General features: G+C 44.9%; 1 protein-coding gene across 4 annotated transcripts in view; it reads left to right on the top strand.

The window, feature by feature from the left end:
- Positions 1–2,626: 2,626 nt before the first annotated feature.
- LOC147616196 (putative LRR receptor-like serine/threonine-protein kinase At1g56140) overlaps positions 2,627–18,800 on the top strand; it is a 52,991-nt gene continuing 36,817 nt past the window's right edge. Inside the window, exons 1-4 of one of the 4 annotated variants that reach the window (XM_086778847.1) lie at positions 2,627–2,828; positions 2,950–3,000; positions 9,602–9,663; positions 18,416–18,756. In XM_086778847.1, the coding sequence (XP_086634973.1) occupies positions 2,704–2,828; positions 2,950–3,000; positions 9,602–9,663; positions 18,416–18,756 (579 nt within the window). In that variant the 5' untranslated portion in view covers positions 2,627–2,703. Of the gene's footprint in view, positions 2,857–2,949; positions 3,001–9,601; positions 9,664–18,415; positions 18,757–18,800 lie in introns of all 4 variants that reach the window. The other 3 variants (XM_086778848.1, XM_086778849.1, XM_086778850.1) reach the window with 3 other exon arrangements.

The raw sequence follows: 18,800 nt of genomic DNA, 5'->3' as shown, positions 1-18,800 counted from the left end.
CGGTGTCGAGACTGGGGGAGGAGGAGAGGGAGGAGGTGGGGGAGTCGGCGAGAGGGCAGAGGGGCGTATAGCTTGAGGAGGGGTGTTGTTGTGAGGGATCCATCGGGGAGGAAAGCTGAGGGGAGGAACCCGCCGGGGGCTCAGAGAGGTCGGCTGGCCTCTCAAAACATTGGGGGTCGGGGGGGGGCGGGGGGGGGGGGGGGGGGATCTCGATGATGGATCGGAGGGGGCCGCTTCGAGACTGGAGAAGGCGTGTCACCAACGGGAAAATGCTGATTTGGCTCTATGATAGAACCAAATCTGAGATCTGCCAGCCTAGCGCGCACGGCGGCGACGCTCGGCTCTGGTGCGTCTGGCAGCCGCTGTCCGCTTGGTAACCTGAAGTCGGGCCCGGTGCTCTGCTGCTTAAGGGCCTTCCTCTTTTTACTCCCTGGTGAGGGTCAGCACAAGAACCAAGGGGGGGGGTGTCTCTTGGACTGCCACTGCGAGTAAGCTCTATCTAAATTACCCATCTGTTTGCAAATGAAGCATTGGCCTGGAAGGCCATAATACTCCACGCGCTGTTGTATGGGGTCACCTTGGAGGCTAGGAATAGATATACAATGTGGTACAGACTCCGGTGAGGCTACACAGATGTAGAGGGATGGAATCCCGGCTGCCCTTGCAGGGGCAAAGGCAACGGTGGGGGGGGGGGGGGGGGGACCCATCACTCCCCTGATGGCACCACTAATCAGCGGGAGAAGAGCAAGGTACTCCTTCCTAAGGGCTGGGAAGCAAACTATCACTCGGAAGCCCAAAATGCCAGCCAATGGGTAAGATGCTGGATTGAAGCCGTGTTGCCACCATGCAAAGAAGGCTTGCCCGGTACGCAGTGCAAGGGGACTAAGCTGCATGATTCGATCTGACGCTGATGGCGAGTTGAACTCCACTTGGTAGTATCCGTGCCCCAGAGGGTGAATATCGGTGATCTTTGCAAGTTCACCAATGAGGCTGGCTTGAAAAAGATCCATGAGCTTTCCGCGTGCAGGGCGGCTACCAACAATTTTGTAGACCAGGGTGGAGGCCTCGTGTGAGGCAACAGTTGTGGCAAGGACCTGTAGATCCACTTCGGGGAAGGCAATGCAAGCAACGGCGGCTTCAGTCGGGGATGACAGAGTGGCTGTTATGGAGAGTGAAGACCAGAGTAGGCCGAAGCTTGCGGATAAAGCTGAAAACCCCAGAAGCCAGAAAGCACCAAGCTGCACTGGATGATGGAGTTTGTGCGACTCTCTAGCAACCAGATTCCAATGATATTCATGCAATGAAAACACTTCGCAAACATGATTTGTCAAAGTGAGGGTTGATTCCACAGCTTTTGTTGCCAAGAACCTCACTTCCCAATCCCTAGTGACTTGCCACAAGCAACTATGCTCCACTCTCATCCATACACAAGCATGTGTGTGCCTGGCCGTTGTATAGAAGACCTTAATGGTCAAGCATGCGGATGTAGAATAGGTTAAAAGAATTTGGAGAAGCTCTCACTAATGAATTTGCTGAATTTGTAAGTAGAAATCAGTTTTTGGTCAAGTTGTCAGTTATAGAAATGCTCAAAAGCATTTTCAGTAGGTACATATCCAGAAGAAAGCAGCTGGAAATGACACCCAAGGGCTGGACAGCAGTGTAGCATTGCAAGCCTATTGCCAGTCTGGTTGAGACAGGTTTTAGGTTAGTAGCTTTGATGATACTGGTGAGCCATTTGGTGCTAGGCGGTTGGATGCCTTATCTATTTGTGCAACACACAGCTAGACATATCCTACACTGTTTTTCTGTTGAGTAAGTTCATGCAGAGGCCATGTACCTTCTGCATTGGCGAGCTGTGATATCTCCAGTGCACTTTAACTCGGTGCTCCTATCACATATGGCGGACTTGATGTAGTGAGGTTATCAAAGATTCCATTACCTTGTTGGTAGAGACAATCCACTTCATCTGGACGGACGCTGGAAGCATTTGAGAAGTGACTCACTTGCACTCTTACGCCCATGCGCACTTCTCATTGGAGGGACTTTGGCTTAGTTTGACAGTATAGGATCCCAATGTGAATCTCAGCCCCCTTTCAAACAAAAGGAGCAATGAGAACCTGCTCCCCTACAAAGTGCCACAATCCTATAATTACATCTAGACTAGAAGTCAATAGGGATGTTTTATTCGATGGGTTGAGATGCATAATTTGATCAAAGTAGAAGAAATCAATGTCTGATTAAAGGCCAGTTTGTGTAGCCCACACTCATCTCCGAAAGCGGGCTTTGCTGGCACGAGGGAATTTCTCACTCTTCCTCTTTAGTGCTATTAGTCTACACTTAATGATGCTCATGAATTAGCTTCAAAAGCTGCACAAGGAAGGTGTCATGAACCTGCTGTTGAATGTGGCTTTGATTTGGGAGATTGTCCATCTGGCTTCTTAGGAAGTGAGTAGACCACCTCAGTTGCCACTTATAGAGGGGCTCCATAATAGATGGTAAGCATTGAAAGTAAGCTCTATAGAATCAAACTGTTGTCCTGGGAGATCTTGCTTTCTTTAAGTGGAACCTTTGTTAACTTCTTCTCAATATTGAGTGTGTATTGTGTGCTGCTGTGTGCAAAGTCTCCTAAATGTTTCCTATTTACATATATCAACTTCTTATTGAAGTTTTTTTAAAACATTCTTTGAAATTGTTTGCTTCTCAATGGCTTTCTTGTTTACGATTGTCCAAGTTACATTGTTTTTTACATGCTTTTGCAGGGATTTGTCTTTCAATCGACTTGAGGGAAGCCAATTGCTTTGGACTCAAAAGGCCAACAATTTAGACCTGTATGTTAGTGGGTGTTTTTTCTTTCTTGTAAGTCAAAGTTGATGGGGCTATTTCTTTTTGCTTTTTTATTATTTTTCATGCATGCTTCAACATGTACCCAAAGTTTTGGAAACCATGCAGGAATCTCATTTGGAATTCATTTAATGGAAGCTTTCAAGACAATGAAAGCGAGTAAGTGCTAGTTTGGAAACATGAGTCCAAGTTTTAGAAGTTTGATTGGTTGAAGGTTTTTTCTTCTTCTTTTTTTTTGGAGGGGGGGGGATGTAAAAGTGGTTGAATGTTTGCACCTTTTTGTAATTTCTCTGGTGTATGAATGAGCAAGATGGGCTTCTTAATTAGGTTGAGGCATGTTGCTACATTATTTAAACAAGGCAAGGGTTTACTATAAAGCAAACTTGAAGGGAGTGAGAGACAACATGGTCACTCAAGATACACCGACAAGGTTCAAGGAAATATTTTCATCGAGTTTAACTGTTGGTGGACTTCATGGACTTAACAGGTTCTTCTGGTCCCGGGTCATGTATCTAGCCTTGGCTTCAAGTCTAGTCTTTACTTACATGTGGGCAGGTATTATGGGTTTTTTAAAACTGATATGGGATTCCACTGAGTACTTACATACAGGATTCCATTGAGTACTTACATTCATACATACATACCAACATACATTGTTAGGCAAAACCGAAAGCTATCGCTATAGCCAAAGGGCCTCACCCCCACGAAGAACACCTCAGATAGAGGCGAAGCACCAATGCCTGGACCCCAAGACAACCACCAACACAGTTTCCTGTCACGCAGCTTGGGTTAACAGCGCTAACCAGGCCACGCACACCACTTGCAAGAGCACCACAATTGATCACAACGCAACACTGAAGAAAATCTTGTGCCTGCACCTTCAGATCTGGACTGAAAGCCCCTCCCAGGCTGGCCAAAAACTACTCAAACACAAGCATCTCCCCTAAAGACCAAAGCATCTATAGTATCCACCAAAATATCAAGCACCTGCAAACTATTTCAGCGCACCACATACATGCAGAAATCTGAACTCTTTCACAAGAATATCAGCATCGTCTTCATAAGAACAACACCACCTTTTCTATCGTCGTCAGGCCTCTCAGTGGACGCAGCTTGGTGATAGAGTGACTGGTGAGTTTTTTGAGATCACTGGACCCCGCCATGCTCGGGCAGGAGTCCGTCAGCTTGGTAGACCGGATGGTTCGGTAGCTACTGAGCCCGGGGAGATCAGAGCCATTGCCACTGCATTTTATAGAGACCTGCTTTCAGCGGAGCCAGCCACTGAGGACAGAGATGCTTGCAGACAGACTGTGTGGGCCCATGTGAAGAGGAGGGTCACAGATCATATGCGTTCAGTTCTTGGTGTGCCTCTTTCTGAGATTGAGCTCGCCGAGGCCTTGAGGGTCCTGCCGCGACATAGTTGCCCAGGGGAGGACGGACTGACGCCGGCCTTTTTTATGCGCTATTGGGACCTTTTGGGGCCAGGCCTCCGCAGGGGCTTTCAGCATGTTTTGGACACTGGGGTGATGCCGCAGAGCTTTTCAGAGGGCTTGATCTATCTTATCTCCAAGGGGGAGGGAGTATCAGATGATTTTTGGCATTGGAGGCCTATTACGATCCTCAATACTGTCTACAAGGTCTTAGCAAAGGCCTTGAGTTTGAGGATCCAGCCCTTCCTTGATAACATCTTTACTTTCTGGGAGGCGACGGCCAGAGCTAGATTTCTTGGCGAGGACTTGGTCGTGATGCTTCTCGATTTTGAGAAGGCATACGATAGAGTTGATTGGGGTTTCTTAGAGGGCACTATGCTTCGCCTGGGCTTTGAGCCAGGATGGATCAGAGGGGTGGCGGCTCTGTATTCCACATCTCGCAACCAGGTGTTGATTGCAGGAGGACGGGGGCCGAGTTTTGAGCTGACCAGATCAGTCCGTCAGGGGTGTCCCCTCGCCCCTTTTCTTTTTCTCTTCTTTGCGGAGGCTATGAGCATGTATTTGACGGCAGAGGAGGTTGGTTTGAGAGGACTTCAGCTCCCAGTCCGGGGGGAGGACTTGCTTGATGCTGAGTTTGCAGACGACACAGGCTTATTTTTGCATGGCCAAGAGGCCAATCTTCTTCGGGCAGAGCAGTCGCTCCAGGTTTTTAGTGCAGCTTCGGGAGCATTGATCAATTGGCGCAAGACAGTGGCCTTTTGGATCAGTAGTGCTCCCACTCCGGCATGGTCTGTGGTCTGGGCGGGATGGTCAGCCAGCTCGGGCAAAGGTTGCATGGGCAGTTATTACACTTCCGCTGGCTCAGGGAGGTTTGGGCATTATCGATCCAGTCGATCAGAGCAGAGCCTTATTGGGGAAGCTTATTGTTCGGGGGTTGCTTCCAGGCGCTGAGCCTTGGAAAGAGCTCCTCTTGCAGCGGCTGCAGGCTCGGGCGCCCCTAGCAGGGGGCACTTGGGCACCAGAGATTCGCTGGATCTTCATAGAGATGAGGAGGACAGGCCTCAGTAGAGGATGGGAGGACAGATTTGCTTTGAGTATCCTGAGAGCTTGGGAGCTGCTGAGACCGGGGCTCTCTCAGCGACCTCCTCCTTGTGTTGAGGAGCGGGCCAGACAGCCGCTCATCTAGAGCCCAGCGGTTCGCACAGAGCAAGGTCATATGCTGGGTTCTCGGCCTCGTTTGGCCTGGGGGCCTTTAGCGGCAGGCCCAGCTCATAGTTTTGGAGACTGGCAGGCCTTCTGCAGTCTCCCAGAGGAGATCCAGGTGGAGAGGCTGAGTCACTTCAGAGGGGGGTTGATTATGAGAGATGATATTCAGGAGGCACTCACAGAGGAGTAGTTCACGCCTCTCGAGCCAGTGACCCCACGGTGGATGGGAGCCTTTACACAGTTGGAGATCCTGATTGTTGTCAGAGCTTGCACTGAGGATGGCAGTTGCCTCTACTATGAGATTCAGGATGAGGGCAGACTCCAGCGAGTGGAGGTGGAGTCGCCTTTGGTTGCAGAGTGCACCTTTCAGAGGATTCGGGTAGTGGCCGCCGCTTCTCGGAAGTGGCATATAGACCCCGATCCTGCTGATGTGCTCCCGGATTGGCGCATATGGGCATATGCAGCGCGCCCCTTGGCCCGGCTACAGTGGGACCCCGGGGAGTACGAGTGGCACGATCCTTATGCATCCCTTGAGGCCACAAAGATTACCTTTTTCCAGTATACTGTTCGGCTGGGGCGGCATATTTTGACGGCGAGGAGGACGGTCTCTCCAGCGGCAGCGGGGCATTGGCGGCTACAGGGACTTTCACAGGAGTTCCTGGAGGATTTTTGGGCTCGGCTCTGGGCTAGTCGACAGGCCCGCAGGATCTTGACTTTTCAGTGTGGCTGGTCGCCCACAGGGGCTCAGCAGTTGGCACTTGGCTTGTTTACAACGGTCTTCCGGCGGCCTGCGTCCGATGCGGCCACCCTATGGAGACACAGAGACACTACCTTTAGGATTGCCCTCAGGCGCAGCAGATTTGGCTGCGGATGCTGCGTATTCTGGCTCCCCTCTCTCCAGAGGGTATGTTTACGTGGGGTGCCGCTGCTTGGTCGACTTCGTCAGGGCCTGCTATGGGCTATGAGATGGAGCAGGGCAGTCAGGCCATCAGATTTATTAGGGGCCAACCTCGCCTGGTTCCGGCACCGGATTTCTCGTCCGCCAGCTGGACACAGGAGCGGGATTTACGATGGGAGCTCCTCAGTAGCCTCACCATCTGGTGCACCTGGAGGGCCCGGTGCTTTACGGCGTTTGAGGGGAGATTGGAGCCACGAGCAGAGACTGTACGGGGGATTTGGTAGGAGTTGATCCACACCCTGCGAGGATAGTACGACCGCATCCGGGGAGACTCGGATGAGGCGATCTTGCGGCGCCAGGCCTTTCACACCACTTGGCGTTGTGGCCCCTTTTACACCTTACACACGGGATCCCCCCGTTGGCACTACAGGCCACCTGTTTGGCTCTTCCCCCCCCCTATTGTATGATTTAGCCTCTTAGTCCCCTGTACTGATGCTTGTATTTTGCAGCACCTAGGGAGAGTCTCCCGGGCTGCCATGCTGTATTCACTGCTCTGTTTCTCTTATGAGTAGGAGAGTTCTTTTGTAGCCCTACGGGCGTTCTTATATAACTAATGAAAGGATCTTTTCTCGGGAAAAAAAAAAAGAACAACACCACCTTCCATATAGCAACCATATACATGAACGATCACCTCAAGTAGTAGCTCTACGCCTCAAAAATGGCCACCACCATATATTCTGCCTCAGGGCAACTACACCATACAGTCAATCTCCTCAGCGCACCTCTTCCCTAATATCAGCCACGCACACACCCTCTTAGAAACACCATGATACAGACCAAAAGTACTCCTGAAAAAACACAACTAACCCCTTTTAGGCCTCAGCTGATGTAAGTCAACTTCCTCCTGACCCGACACAATCTAACTAGCACCTAGGCCACTAGCTATGCTCAACTTTCCAGACTGACTTTTGACTGCTTTTGTTTGTTAGCCCAAACCTCACAAGTGTTAACCAAGACCAAACTAAAACTTTAACAACCTTAGCTGACCTATGCTGACACACAACTGATCAAGCTGCCTCTTTTAGAACTTGTATACTCAAACATAAACTGACTGATGCAGAACTGATTCAACACAAGTTAGCTTTTCATTCACTGTTGTTTCTCCTCATCAAACTCCATCAAAACAACATAACTAAAACCAAAACATAAGATTTCATCAAACCAACACAATTAGTCTTCTCTATGTATATATATACGAGTGAGCATATCTCAACACCCCTGAGATTCGGGGATAAAAGTGGAAAAAGAAAACACGACAAAATCAAGAACTTCTTCACAATTATCTTAGCAAAACCTTGTATTCCCAACTTCACAAAGAACCAGAAATAACCAACATGACTCCAGTAGCACACTGCAACATACATAGCACATGATTGTTAATGAAGGCTTTGAGCTGTCCAAGTTCTAACAGAATTGCAGCCTGAGAGGTCTTAGGGAACCCACCTCTTACAAGACCCTCTCACCCTTGCAACTTTTGCTCTGGGAAAAACTCAAGTCGACTCAAACAAAGCGTGCGTCTTCTTATGCTCAAACAGTGGCAACAAACTTCTTTAGAATTGAACTCCCAAGCGTCTCTCTACCACCTTCTGCACAAAAAATTATCCCATCTGTCTCCCCTCAACTCTTTTTCCTTCTCTGCGTGCTTCGACCTTCTTCTCGATTTCTCTCCTTGGAGATGCCTTGGATTGTTTCTACTTAAGCTCAAGAGACATAGAGAGACCCTCTTGGCAGACGAGGCGGAGCCATGATGTACCTAGACAGAGGACCCTGACAGATTTCTTCAGCACCAGCACCAGCAACCCAGCCCACACACCTCCTGATACCTCCTCCATTGGGCCATCAGGGCACCGACCACGCTCCGAGGGAGTCACCATTGATAGAGCAGTTATCTTATGTCGTGCTCGTCGGCCACGCTCACCAGGATCCCGACCACACGGCATCCTCACCATCGCCAGATCAGAGCCATTATTGCTCGGCATCGGAGGCGCCTACCTCGCTTCTACCACCTCTCCATTCTAGACAGCCCCATGGCGGAGATACTTGATCTAAGGAGAGGGCAACACTTCAATTGATCAGCATACATGGATCTACCTGATATACATTTTTAGTATTTTCCAGTATTTTCTACTCAGTATCATCTCGGAGTCTTACAATTTTGTTCTCATAACTGTAGGACAATCAATTTATTGTACTTTTTAGTCTCATTTAGTTGTTCTCTTTGATGAGACGATGTACTCTCAGTTTTGGTCTCATAGGCCACTATGGCCTCTTAGAGATGTTAATATATCATTTTATTTCATTTCATTTCATTTCTCCTCTACTCTCTTCTCGACGTCCAGCTCACAGGCAATCCAATCTTCATTGTCTAGAGACTTTTTCTTCCAAGTGTCTCCCATTCCAAGCTTCTCTCCACAACTTCCCGCAATTATTGCCCTTCTTTCGCACTCTCCCCTCTCTACTACATACAAGTGTACTTTTTCCATTGTTGGCTAAGGTGGCAACGGCTATTTTCAATTTTTGGAAAGTGATCACGTAGCAATTATTTTCTCTAAGGTTTTCTACCATATATCAAAGATTTATTTTATTTTCTTGGGGTGGGATGGTCATATTATTTGGGCATTTTCACTGGATACAAAAAAAGCCTATCAACGGCATGGTGGAGGCGTATAGTGCATTGAAATCTTTTAATTTATAAATATGGCAACCTGGGCATGTTATCCTTGTTTTCTTATTATGTAGTAGTTTTAAGAGAACATAACACAGGCTGCAAATTGTTCCACTATCTCATAAAAAGCAATGAAGACATTGATAGAGCATTTGGAAGTGTGTTTAAGTGGCTTTTAAAATCCATTGTAGAAGAAACCCATCTATCCGTGTCTGTTGTGAACTGGCTCAAAGAGCAACTGTGTTACCGTTGCATGCATCCTAGGGGGTGCCTATCATTTTGGAATGTCATCACATGGCTTAGTTGTGGAGTTCCTATCATGGGGAAGAATATGGAAGGGTTAACATATGATGTTGGGAGGGATAAGAAAACGGTATTCTTTGCTCAAAGCTCTTCTTCGTACTTACTAGTTTTCTAATCGAAGTGCTCTTGAAGGCACACGAGATGAAGACTATTTCAAAATGACAATATTAAATTGGGTATGTTGTCTGTTCCTTACAGGTCAGTATTACCATTATTGGATTGTGCTCAAAATAATAAATGCACTGGTCTCGCAGATGGAAGTAAGCTCTAATCCACCAATCTTTTTTTGTCTTTTCATTCATAGTTTTGTGTAGTCTATTTGATTTTTTTTCTTTAGAAAAGAGACTTCTATTAAATCAGATAAAATCATACAAAGGAGGGGGTATTGCAGGATGTGATCCATGATATGTAGAATGGGTTTCTTCAAGGAAGAAGCATCTTTGATAATATCTTCTCTTTTTGGGAGGTGGTTGAATGGACTAAGAAGCACAACCAGCCCCTAGCCATCTTATTGGCTAGACTTTGAGTAGGCATATGATAGAGTTGATTGGGATTTCCTTGAAGGAACTCTTAGATGTATGGGATTATCTTAGAACTGGATCAGAGGTGTTTCATGCTTGTATGGGGATTCTCACAATAGTGTGCTGGAATATGGTGGTAGAGGTGATCACTTCCAGATCTCTCGTTCTGTACAACCAGAGATGCATCTTCTTAGCCCCCCTTGGTATATCTCATTGTTGCCGAGGCTATGAGCATCTTTCTTCACTCCACTGTTGGAGATTCTGGTTTGATCCTACCTTTGCGCAGTGAGGATGAGCTTTTGGACTCTAAGCTTGCTGATGATACTGCTATGTTCCTCAAGGCCTCACACATATGTTTATGATGCTTTCAGATTGCATCGGATGAGTTTTGCCTATGGGGATCTCATTAATTGGCATAAGTCGGTTGGTTTTTTGATCAGTGACTTGTAGAGAGTCAATTGGGGTGCAAAGCTCAGGTTTACTTGGATTGACAAAGGTTGTACAGCTAGATAGTTTGGGTGTCAAGTTGGGGTTGATATATTGCCGGCACAGGAGTTTGCACCCGAACTTACGAGCATTAGGAAGAAACTTCTTCATTGGAGTTCTAGGAGAATGGATCTAACTCCAGAGCCTTGGTGGTTAACCAAATACTACTTGCCTCAGCTTGGTTGATTGCCTCTTGTTGGTGCTTCTCTCATGGATGCAGTGGCCAGTTGTTGCGGAGATTAGGTTTCGATGGTACACTAGACACCTAGGCTAGAATGGCTTGGGAGACTGTTAGAAGGCCTAGACATGAGGGGGGTAAAAATATTGTAGATCCGGATATATATTAAAGAGAAGTTAAATTAAATAAAGTAGGATTAAGCAAAAATCTTGCATGGAAAATGGTCAAGCCCCAGGGGGAGTCATGGGTCCAGACCTTGGAAAACATTTGGTGTCCAACGGGTACCCCAATCACCAAAAAAGAGCTCAAAACTAGGTGTGTTTACACCTTACATTAGTTTGAGAAACTCCTAAAAGGGTTGAAAGCTAAGGTTCAAAGGTTGGAATTTTATGTGCCTTAAAAATTAAATAGGAAAAGAGGATAATGCTTGAACTCCCTCCTATTGTGGAAGGAGGTCGGTAAGTTTACCAAAAAAAAAATCTAGTAAAAATATGTGGCAGCCATGTTGTAGTTGGGAAGAGCAGTCAGATTATTATATAAAGGCCCCCTCCTCGCTATGCTTTTTTGGTTGCTCCCTTTTTGCTTCTTTTTTCATTAGTAATTACCCTTCAAAAAGTTGGGAGAAAGAAAAAAAGTTTTATTTAAGGTCTTACAAAACGGCGGATGGGCCTATGAGACAAAAGATTATTACAAGTATCCATGGAATATCATCATCATGAAAAACTAAAATTGAAACTAGAAACCTAGTAATTGAAGCTGATTCCAAGGTAAATGCAAAGAACAAACGGGGGAGCATGCTGTAAAGTACACAAGAATGATCATAATGCACTCTATCTATGGAGGAGATAGTAAACCGGTTCGGAGGAGGTGAGCAACCAAAGCAGCCATCAAATCAAGCAATAGGGAGCCCGTTCAAACCCCAAGGAGGGCAGTCCAATACTCAAGAAGCCCACGCCTAGAAGAAGCCAAGAGGTAAGCCCTCAAGCTCTCTCTCCCAAGAGGAGTTCTAAGTAACGAGGCTCCCTTCTATCCTTTATAGGAGGGAAAAGGGGCCCATTCACCTCATGTGGGGTAAATCCCTCCCCTCTCCTCAAGCCCTCATATTTCTCTTGAATGTACATTGTTTTGCGTGCCTCTTCTACATGTGATTTTCAAGAGGCTATCTTACAAATGAAATCGAGTTTTTTCATGCTTCTTTTTGAGATGAAAAATGTGTAATTAAACTTGAAAAGCCATATTTTATTTTCAGTTTTGGGTTAGAGTAAACACCTTAGAGATGGGGAAACTTGAGGTAAAAATTTGAGAAAATCCCCTACTAGTCTTCTAGTGCATGTGAATTTAGAGGCCCATAATTTAAAAGATATATAGTTTCAATTGATGGGAGACATTAGAGAACCGTTTCTTTTGGTGATGAAATGTGTATGTTTCAGCTATGATACTCAGGTTTAATCTTTGCCTTGGGGTAGTTAAAGTGTCCCAATGATTGGGTGAAATTTATCTTGAAATTCCTAGCAAATATTGTCGAACCTTACGAGTAGTGTGCACATAAAGGGTTATAACTTCCAAATGGGTTTAGGTATTGAGAAACCGATTCTTGGAGGTTGATTAGTATGATAAAGTGAAGATTTAGGACCAGAAATTTGCAGCGGCTTTAGTTCTGAAAATTCACTGTTTATGGTCTAGATTCAAGATAAGTTACAAAGAGTTATTAATAAGGCTTGTTGGTATGACATCCCTAAATAATGGGTTAAAAAAGAGACATTTTGATGACCCAAAATAGACAGTTTGACTCTTGAATCTACTTAACGACATAACCACATGGCCAGGATGTGTGTGAAATCTTCTTGGTGTGTAGCTCATCATTTTTAAGTTAGAGAATATTGTGGCATAAAAATAAGGGAAGAAGGCCAATGAGGTGATAGCTCAAGTGGTAGAGATGTTTGACTAGGACCAAGAGGTCCTGGGTTCAAAACGCCACATGGTACTTCCTTGGCGGCATCACCTATGGGCAGATAAAAAAGTGCCTATGGGCGGGCACCCATAGACAGTGAAAAATAGTAACTACGAAGGGATCTTGGGCCTAAGGCCAGTCGGGAAAAAAAAGAAAAAGAGCAAAGAAGTAGAACCGTCCTTGCTCATTTGTATGGTGTAATTAGTGCTTTACGAGTTCATTAAAGGGACGAGGTAGTGGCGGGTAGTCATGCAAAAATACTAAGAGGCATTAGGTTCCGAAATGACCGTGAATATTGTCATTAATCATTGGAGGTCCAGCTCTGAGATCTTGGTAACAACTTGAAAATCATAACAAGAGTAGTCAAACGGACCATATGCTCTTAGTATCAATTGAGGTGGTTACATTGTCTATATAAGAGTGTTAAAGAGCTTGATAGTCAAAGCTGTATGTTAGTACAAGAGTAAAGAAAGAGCTCAACTTGTATGAGTATATGAAAAGCTATTGAAAAGCGATCGGAAGACAAGTGAGAACTTGTTTCAATTTGTCTTTCCAAAAGGATGACTTGGGAAGGAATCTTGTCTAGAATCCTTGAGTGGAATGACATTTGGTTAAAAAGGAATGTGAAAAGAACCATGGGAAGCATGGTCAAGATTCATCTAAAAAGACTGAATTATCTTGTCTAAATTGCAATGGTTTACTTACCATACTTGTTTGAAATTGTGCTACGGGCAGCATGTTTTCAATTGTGTTATGTACTGTTTTGTGATATGTGAGTTATACTGTGGATCTTGGATAAAGAGCCTAAGATCATGATTGATTTATGATGAATTTTATGTTAGAATATATGCTAGAATTGTGTACAAATTGAACTTGAATATATTATGATACTTGTTCAAAGATTTGTTTTTGGAGGAGTGTGTGCTGTAGCCACCAAGGGTGCCATCAATGTACTGTTCCGGCCAGACCATCTCAGGGCATCGCATCCTCACACCACCACACCGTTACACTGCCACAGTGGATCAACCCGGGGAACCATTTCGGAGCATTCAGTGGACTATTCAGAAATGGAGGCGCACCGCATTGACACTCCAACGGGAACGTGCCGAAGATATGAGATGCCACCGACTACCTTGGCTTGCAGGAATCATTTAAATGGCCTTTCGACTCATCCTAGTGGACATCCTTCATGCCTCAGCCTCTGTACTACATCCTATCCTTAACTTTGAGTGCTGTAGTCACTTGTCTATTTCATGCTTCATCCTTCGTACTACATCCTATCCTTTGATTCATTCTAGAGGACATCCTTCATGCTTCATCCTTCGTACTACATCCTATCCTTAACTCTGAGTATTGTAGTCACCTGTCTATTTCAGCCTGTGTGTTATCCTAGTCACTGTGACCACTTCTGGGTGCGCACGGTACAGTGAAGGACATGTAACAATGTCTTGGAGTAATACAAGTGTTGTCCAGTATTCTCGTCACTCTTGCCCGTATTGTCATTTATCTTATGGTTCATTCTAATTTGTCTATTCTTATGTATGCTACACTATGAGCATTGAGGACTTCGGACATATTGTCCATAGGAGAACCAGCATCTTAGTGTGCCAGGTAACCAACCTTGCTACATGTGCTTACGTGTTTTCAGAGTTGTGCGTGAGTGAAAGTGAATTGTGTTTAATCAATGGATAACCAAGGCGATACTTTGGCTAGTCTTCTATTTAGAGAATGGAAAGTGGGTTCCCAAGGATGTATTGGGAAAGGTTAACTTTTAGCTGTTAACTAAACTTTCTTTCTGGCGGCTATGGATATGGGAGTGCCGACCTCTCACTTGCCTTCAGTGGGATTCAAGAGAGTGAACTTGGCATGATCCAATGGATCGGGAGGAGACTCTGGATGCCCCCTTCTTTGGATATTCTACGTGGCTAGGCCGCAGGATCCAAATGCCCGAGATAGATGGCACACCGGCAGCAACAGCACATTGGCAGTCTCAGGGCCTCTCACAACGTTTCCTTTCAGATTTCTGGAAGAGACTGTGGGACAGCTTTCGGCCAAGAAAGATCACCCTCTTTCTTTGGTTGATGGCACATAGGAGTTTAGCGGTCGGTACTTGGCTGGCAGTTGGTGGTCGACTAGTGGCTTGCCCGCAGTAGTGTAGCCACCCCCAGGAGACTCAAAGACATTGCCTTTGGGATTGCCTCAAGGCTCAGCAGATTTGGCAGGATTCTGCGCATCTTTGCTATGGACAGGGCATTGACCCGGATCATCTCATGGAGCACTGTTGCTTGGGCCACAGAGGCTGGGGTGGTTAGGGCTTATGAGGAGGATGGGGGAGGGCTAGGCCTTCAGATCTCTCACTATCGTATTGCAGCAGTACCAGTCACAGCCCCACCTATAGGCGATTGGCGGCCAGGCTCATGCCAGAGATGGGAGATTTGCAGTAGCATAGCAGCTTGGCACATTTGGCGTTCTAGATGCAGCGAGGCCATCGAGGGTACCCACACTCCGCTGGCGGAGACCATCACGAGCATATGGCTTGATATCATTCACACCCTCCGCAGTTAGTGGGGGAAGTTACAAGGAGGTTCAGACCGCATGCGGAAGCGGTGGGAAGCTTTCTTGCGACTTTGGAGGCCTAGCCCTTTCTTCACAGATAGAGGATGTGACCCCATTTGGCATTACCGAGCTTTCTTGCGACTTTGGAGGCCTAGCCCTTTCTTCACAGATAGAGGATGTGACCCCAGATTTTTGGGTCTTAGTGCATTAGTACTATATGGGGTGATATTATCCATACTCTTATGGCTACTTGGGCTCGTATTCAGGGGTCCTCTTGTTCTGCGTAGGCAAAGCGCGTTATATTTATGCGGGAGTGGAACCATGGAATTTTCTTTTCCTCTAGTCCCACACGTCTTTCATGGCATCATGATGCTCCTTAGTGGCTGAAATCACCTTACATATTGGGGTGATTCTAAAAAATCTGACTATGATCTAGCATATGGCTATTCTCATAGCATGTGTCTTCAGGTACTCTATTCATTGAATGACCGTTGAATGAAACCATTTACTAGCTTTTTTTTGGAAATGATACTTGTAGAACTGCATCTTTGCTCCTTTCAAATGTGAAATGTGTTTAATCAATGGATAATCAGGCGATACTTTGGCTAGTCTATTATTTAGAGAGGATGAAAATTGGGTTCCCAAGGATGTATCGGGAAAGGTTAACTTTTAGCTGGGTTAACTAAACTTACTTTTTTTCTTTCTTGGTCCTTTCTTACCATCAATTCTTCAGGCTGGGCTTACAAATTCAAACTCCAAGATTTTACAGGGATTATTTGGCTAGTCTTATATTTAGAGATTGAAAAATGGGTTCCTAAGGATGTATTGGGAAAGGTGAACTTTGTTTAACAAGATCTGAAGGGATGAAATCCATCTTTTGGTTCTGTCATACCACCAATTCGTTGGGCTGGGTTACAAATTCAAACTCCAAAATTTTAGAGCTCATAATTTCATGTGTGATCTTGATTATGAGCTCCAAAATTTTAGAGCTCATAATTTCATGTGTGATCTTGATTATTTGAAATGTAATTGCATCCACAAACTTAGGTTATGTATTTTTAAGAGGTTCCCCATCTTGGTTGTGTTCAGGAAGAGCATGCTTAGCTGGAAAGTTCCACACCTTGGCGTGTCAGTCTAAATCCTAAATAAATCAAGTTAGTTTTCCTTCAAACTAACTACTTCATGGAAAGCCCAAGCCTTGCACGTCATGAATTACTTCTTCAGAGATAGCTTGATATTATGCATCTTGGGAAAGGAAATTCCCAACACCCTCCTGTGACCACCAAACTTGTAGTACTAAGTAAGGTGAATCTCAGGAGCCACTTTCTCCCTAAATTGATGGGAACACACCATTGCCAGGGCTATGATCATCATTGGTCCACCAGTATCATACTAGGCGGCTAGTGAGTCTAAGTTATGGCATGCTACGTCAGCTATGAGCCCTCCAAATCTACCAAGCTGGCAAGCTCACAATGAGATTTGCACTGTCTGAGAGAGGCTGTCTTGTACTTGGATCTGCTGGTATGATGATTGCCCCAACAAAGTATATTAGATGGGCCCATTAGCTAAATCTGACCACCTTTCTTGATATTGAAGAAAGACCTGGTCCAGAAGGGTGTTCAAGGATCTAGCCAACCCCAGTCACCTGGTGTAAATCTGCATTAGAAATAGGCTGATCTATAATGTCGTTTGAAATCTGCATAGGCTGAATATTTGCCTCATTAGGACTTACATTTGAATTCCCACTTGTAAACAGAGGCAACAACGTATCAAATACATCCCGTGAGCTCACTCCTGTCTCTTTGTTGGTACATGATAACAAAGGCTCCACAACATCTTCCACAAAAACAACATCTCGACTAATCAAGATACGCTTTGACTGCGGATGATACAATCTGTAACCCTTGCTCTCAGCACTGTAACCAACAAAAATGCATTTGACAGCCTTATCATCCAATTTTCTAGTTGCACAGGCACCAAAGCATAGGGCAAGCAACCAAAGACACGCAAGTGACCAATAGAGAACACCAGATAAGTGTGGAACTTCCATCTGTAAAAATAATTTCTTTGATTAAAAATTCTTCATTAATGAAGCTCACGGAATGAAAATACAATATGTAAATGCTTTTTCTAAGTTCTTATTATCAATTTCTGATAAGAATTTATTTGTCCTTATTAGCCTTCAACAAAGCTCTGATACCAGCTGTGAGACCCCTACCCCCTTCGCGGTTCCCCAACGGCAGAAGCAACGTCGGCCTCTCCCATTGTAGGTCCTTGATGGGGCAGCCACTAAACATTTGGACTTCACAAGAGGACTTGTAAACTATGTGTGAAGTGTCCAAGGAAGACTCCTTACCAATATATGTTTCCTCATACCAATTCTTCAATCCTGCATCTGTGGAGTAACTTATTCAAACCATGATTGTAGATGCTCTTTGCTTTGATAATAGAGGCCAACTAGGGTGTAAGAGCATCCCGATTTTTGCCTCCATTAAAATCTACCTCAAGTTTCCACTCTGCACACTGCCAGGTGTTCGCTGTATAAGCCATGAAATAACCTTGCAAGGTTGATCAAGTAGACGGAGACCTCATCAATAAGTCGGATAACAGTGCTCTTCTCTGCATACAAGAATCAATGATCCCCAGAAACTGGACGATCTCCTTACACTTATAAAGTGCTGTACTTGTACTACTTCCATCACCTTGTATGAAATGTCTAATCAAAGAGATTTGCATGTTTCTTTGTGGGGAGTCGAGACATATAACAACATTACTTGTATAGTCCATTGATTATCTATACAAAGGGTAAAACAAGCAGTTCCTTAAGTATGGTGGTCCCTACCAGAGAGGGTATCATCAAAGGATTTTTAGAGTGTTGTATAGTCCATTGATTATCTATACAAAGGGTAAACCAAGCAGTTCCTTAAGTATGGTGGTCCCTACCAGAGAGGCTTTTTATCAAAGTTTTTTTTTCCCCGGGAATTATCAAAGTATTTTTAGAGTGCCACATATGAGATCATTGATCATGCGGAATTGGATGCTTAACTTCTTCAATGGTATGTCTGGGAAAATTTTGGTTCTTAACTTCTTGAATGGTTAAAGTTTATATCAAGGTATCACTGCCCTTGGTATCAGCCCTTGCTTCGTGGCTTCTACTGCTTGAGGATGCATATCACTAGAGCTCATAGGAAGCATAATGGACTACTGTATATGGAAGGCTTGAGGATTTAGGCACTGTCATCTTATGGTATTTTATCTGATGAAAAGAAAGCATGGAAAGGATTTAGGTTTACTAAGTTTTTACATGTGGATCCTTGCAGATTCCAATTTTGCCATCAATGTAGGTGGACTTGCTTACAATACAGGTTCTGTGAAGTACGACATGGACAATAGCAGTTTGGGATCAGCATCCATTTATACAAATCCAAGAAAAACCTGGTTAGAGAGCACAAGTGGTGTGACTAGTATTGTCACAGCTACAGGAGATATCAAGGAAACAAGTGATGCTTTTCTTTTCATGTCTGCACGCCAGTCTTTGAGCTCACTGAGATATTTTGGGCTAGGGATGACCAATGGCCCATACAATATTGAAGTCCAGTTTGCAGAGATAGGATTTTATGATGGTAGCTATGGAAGGAGATTATTTGATGTGTATATTCAGGTACTTTTGTTTTTTTGTAGTGGGTTATATATTATATCATAGGT

This window comes from Cibotium barometz, chromosome 39 (genome assembly GCF_041138505.1).
Source record: "Cibotium barometz isolate CiBa-2024 chromosome 39, ASM4113850v1, whole genome shotgun sequence".
In the NCBI taxonomy this organism is placed as follows: Eukaryota; Viridiplantae; Streptophyta; class Polypodiopsida; order Cyatheales; family Cibotiaceae; genus Cibotium; species Cibotium barometz.
Note: the sequence above shows the minus strand (reverse complement) of the source record. Positions and strands in the feature narration are given on the sequence as shown.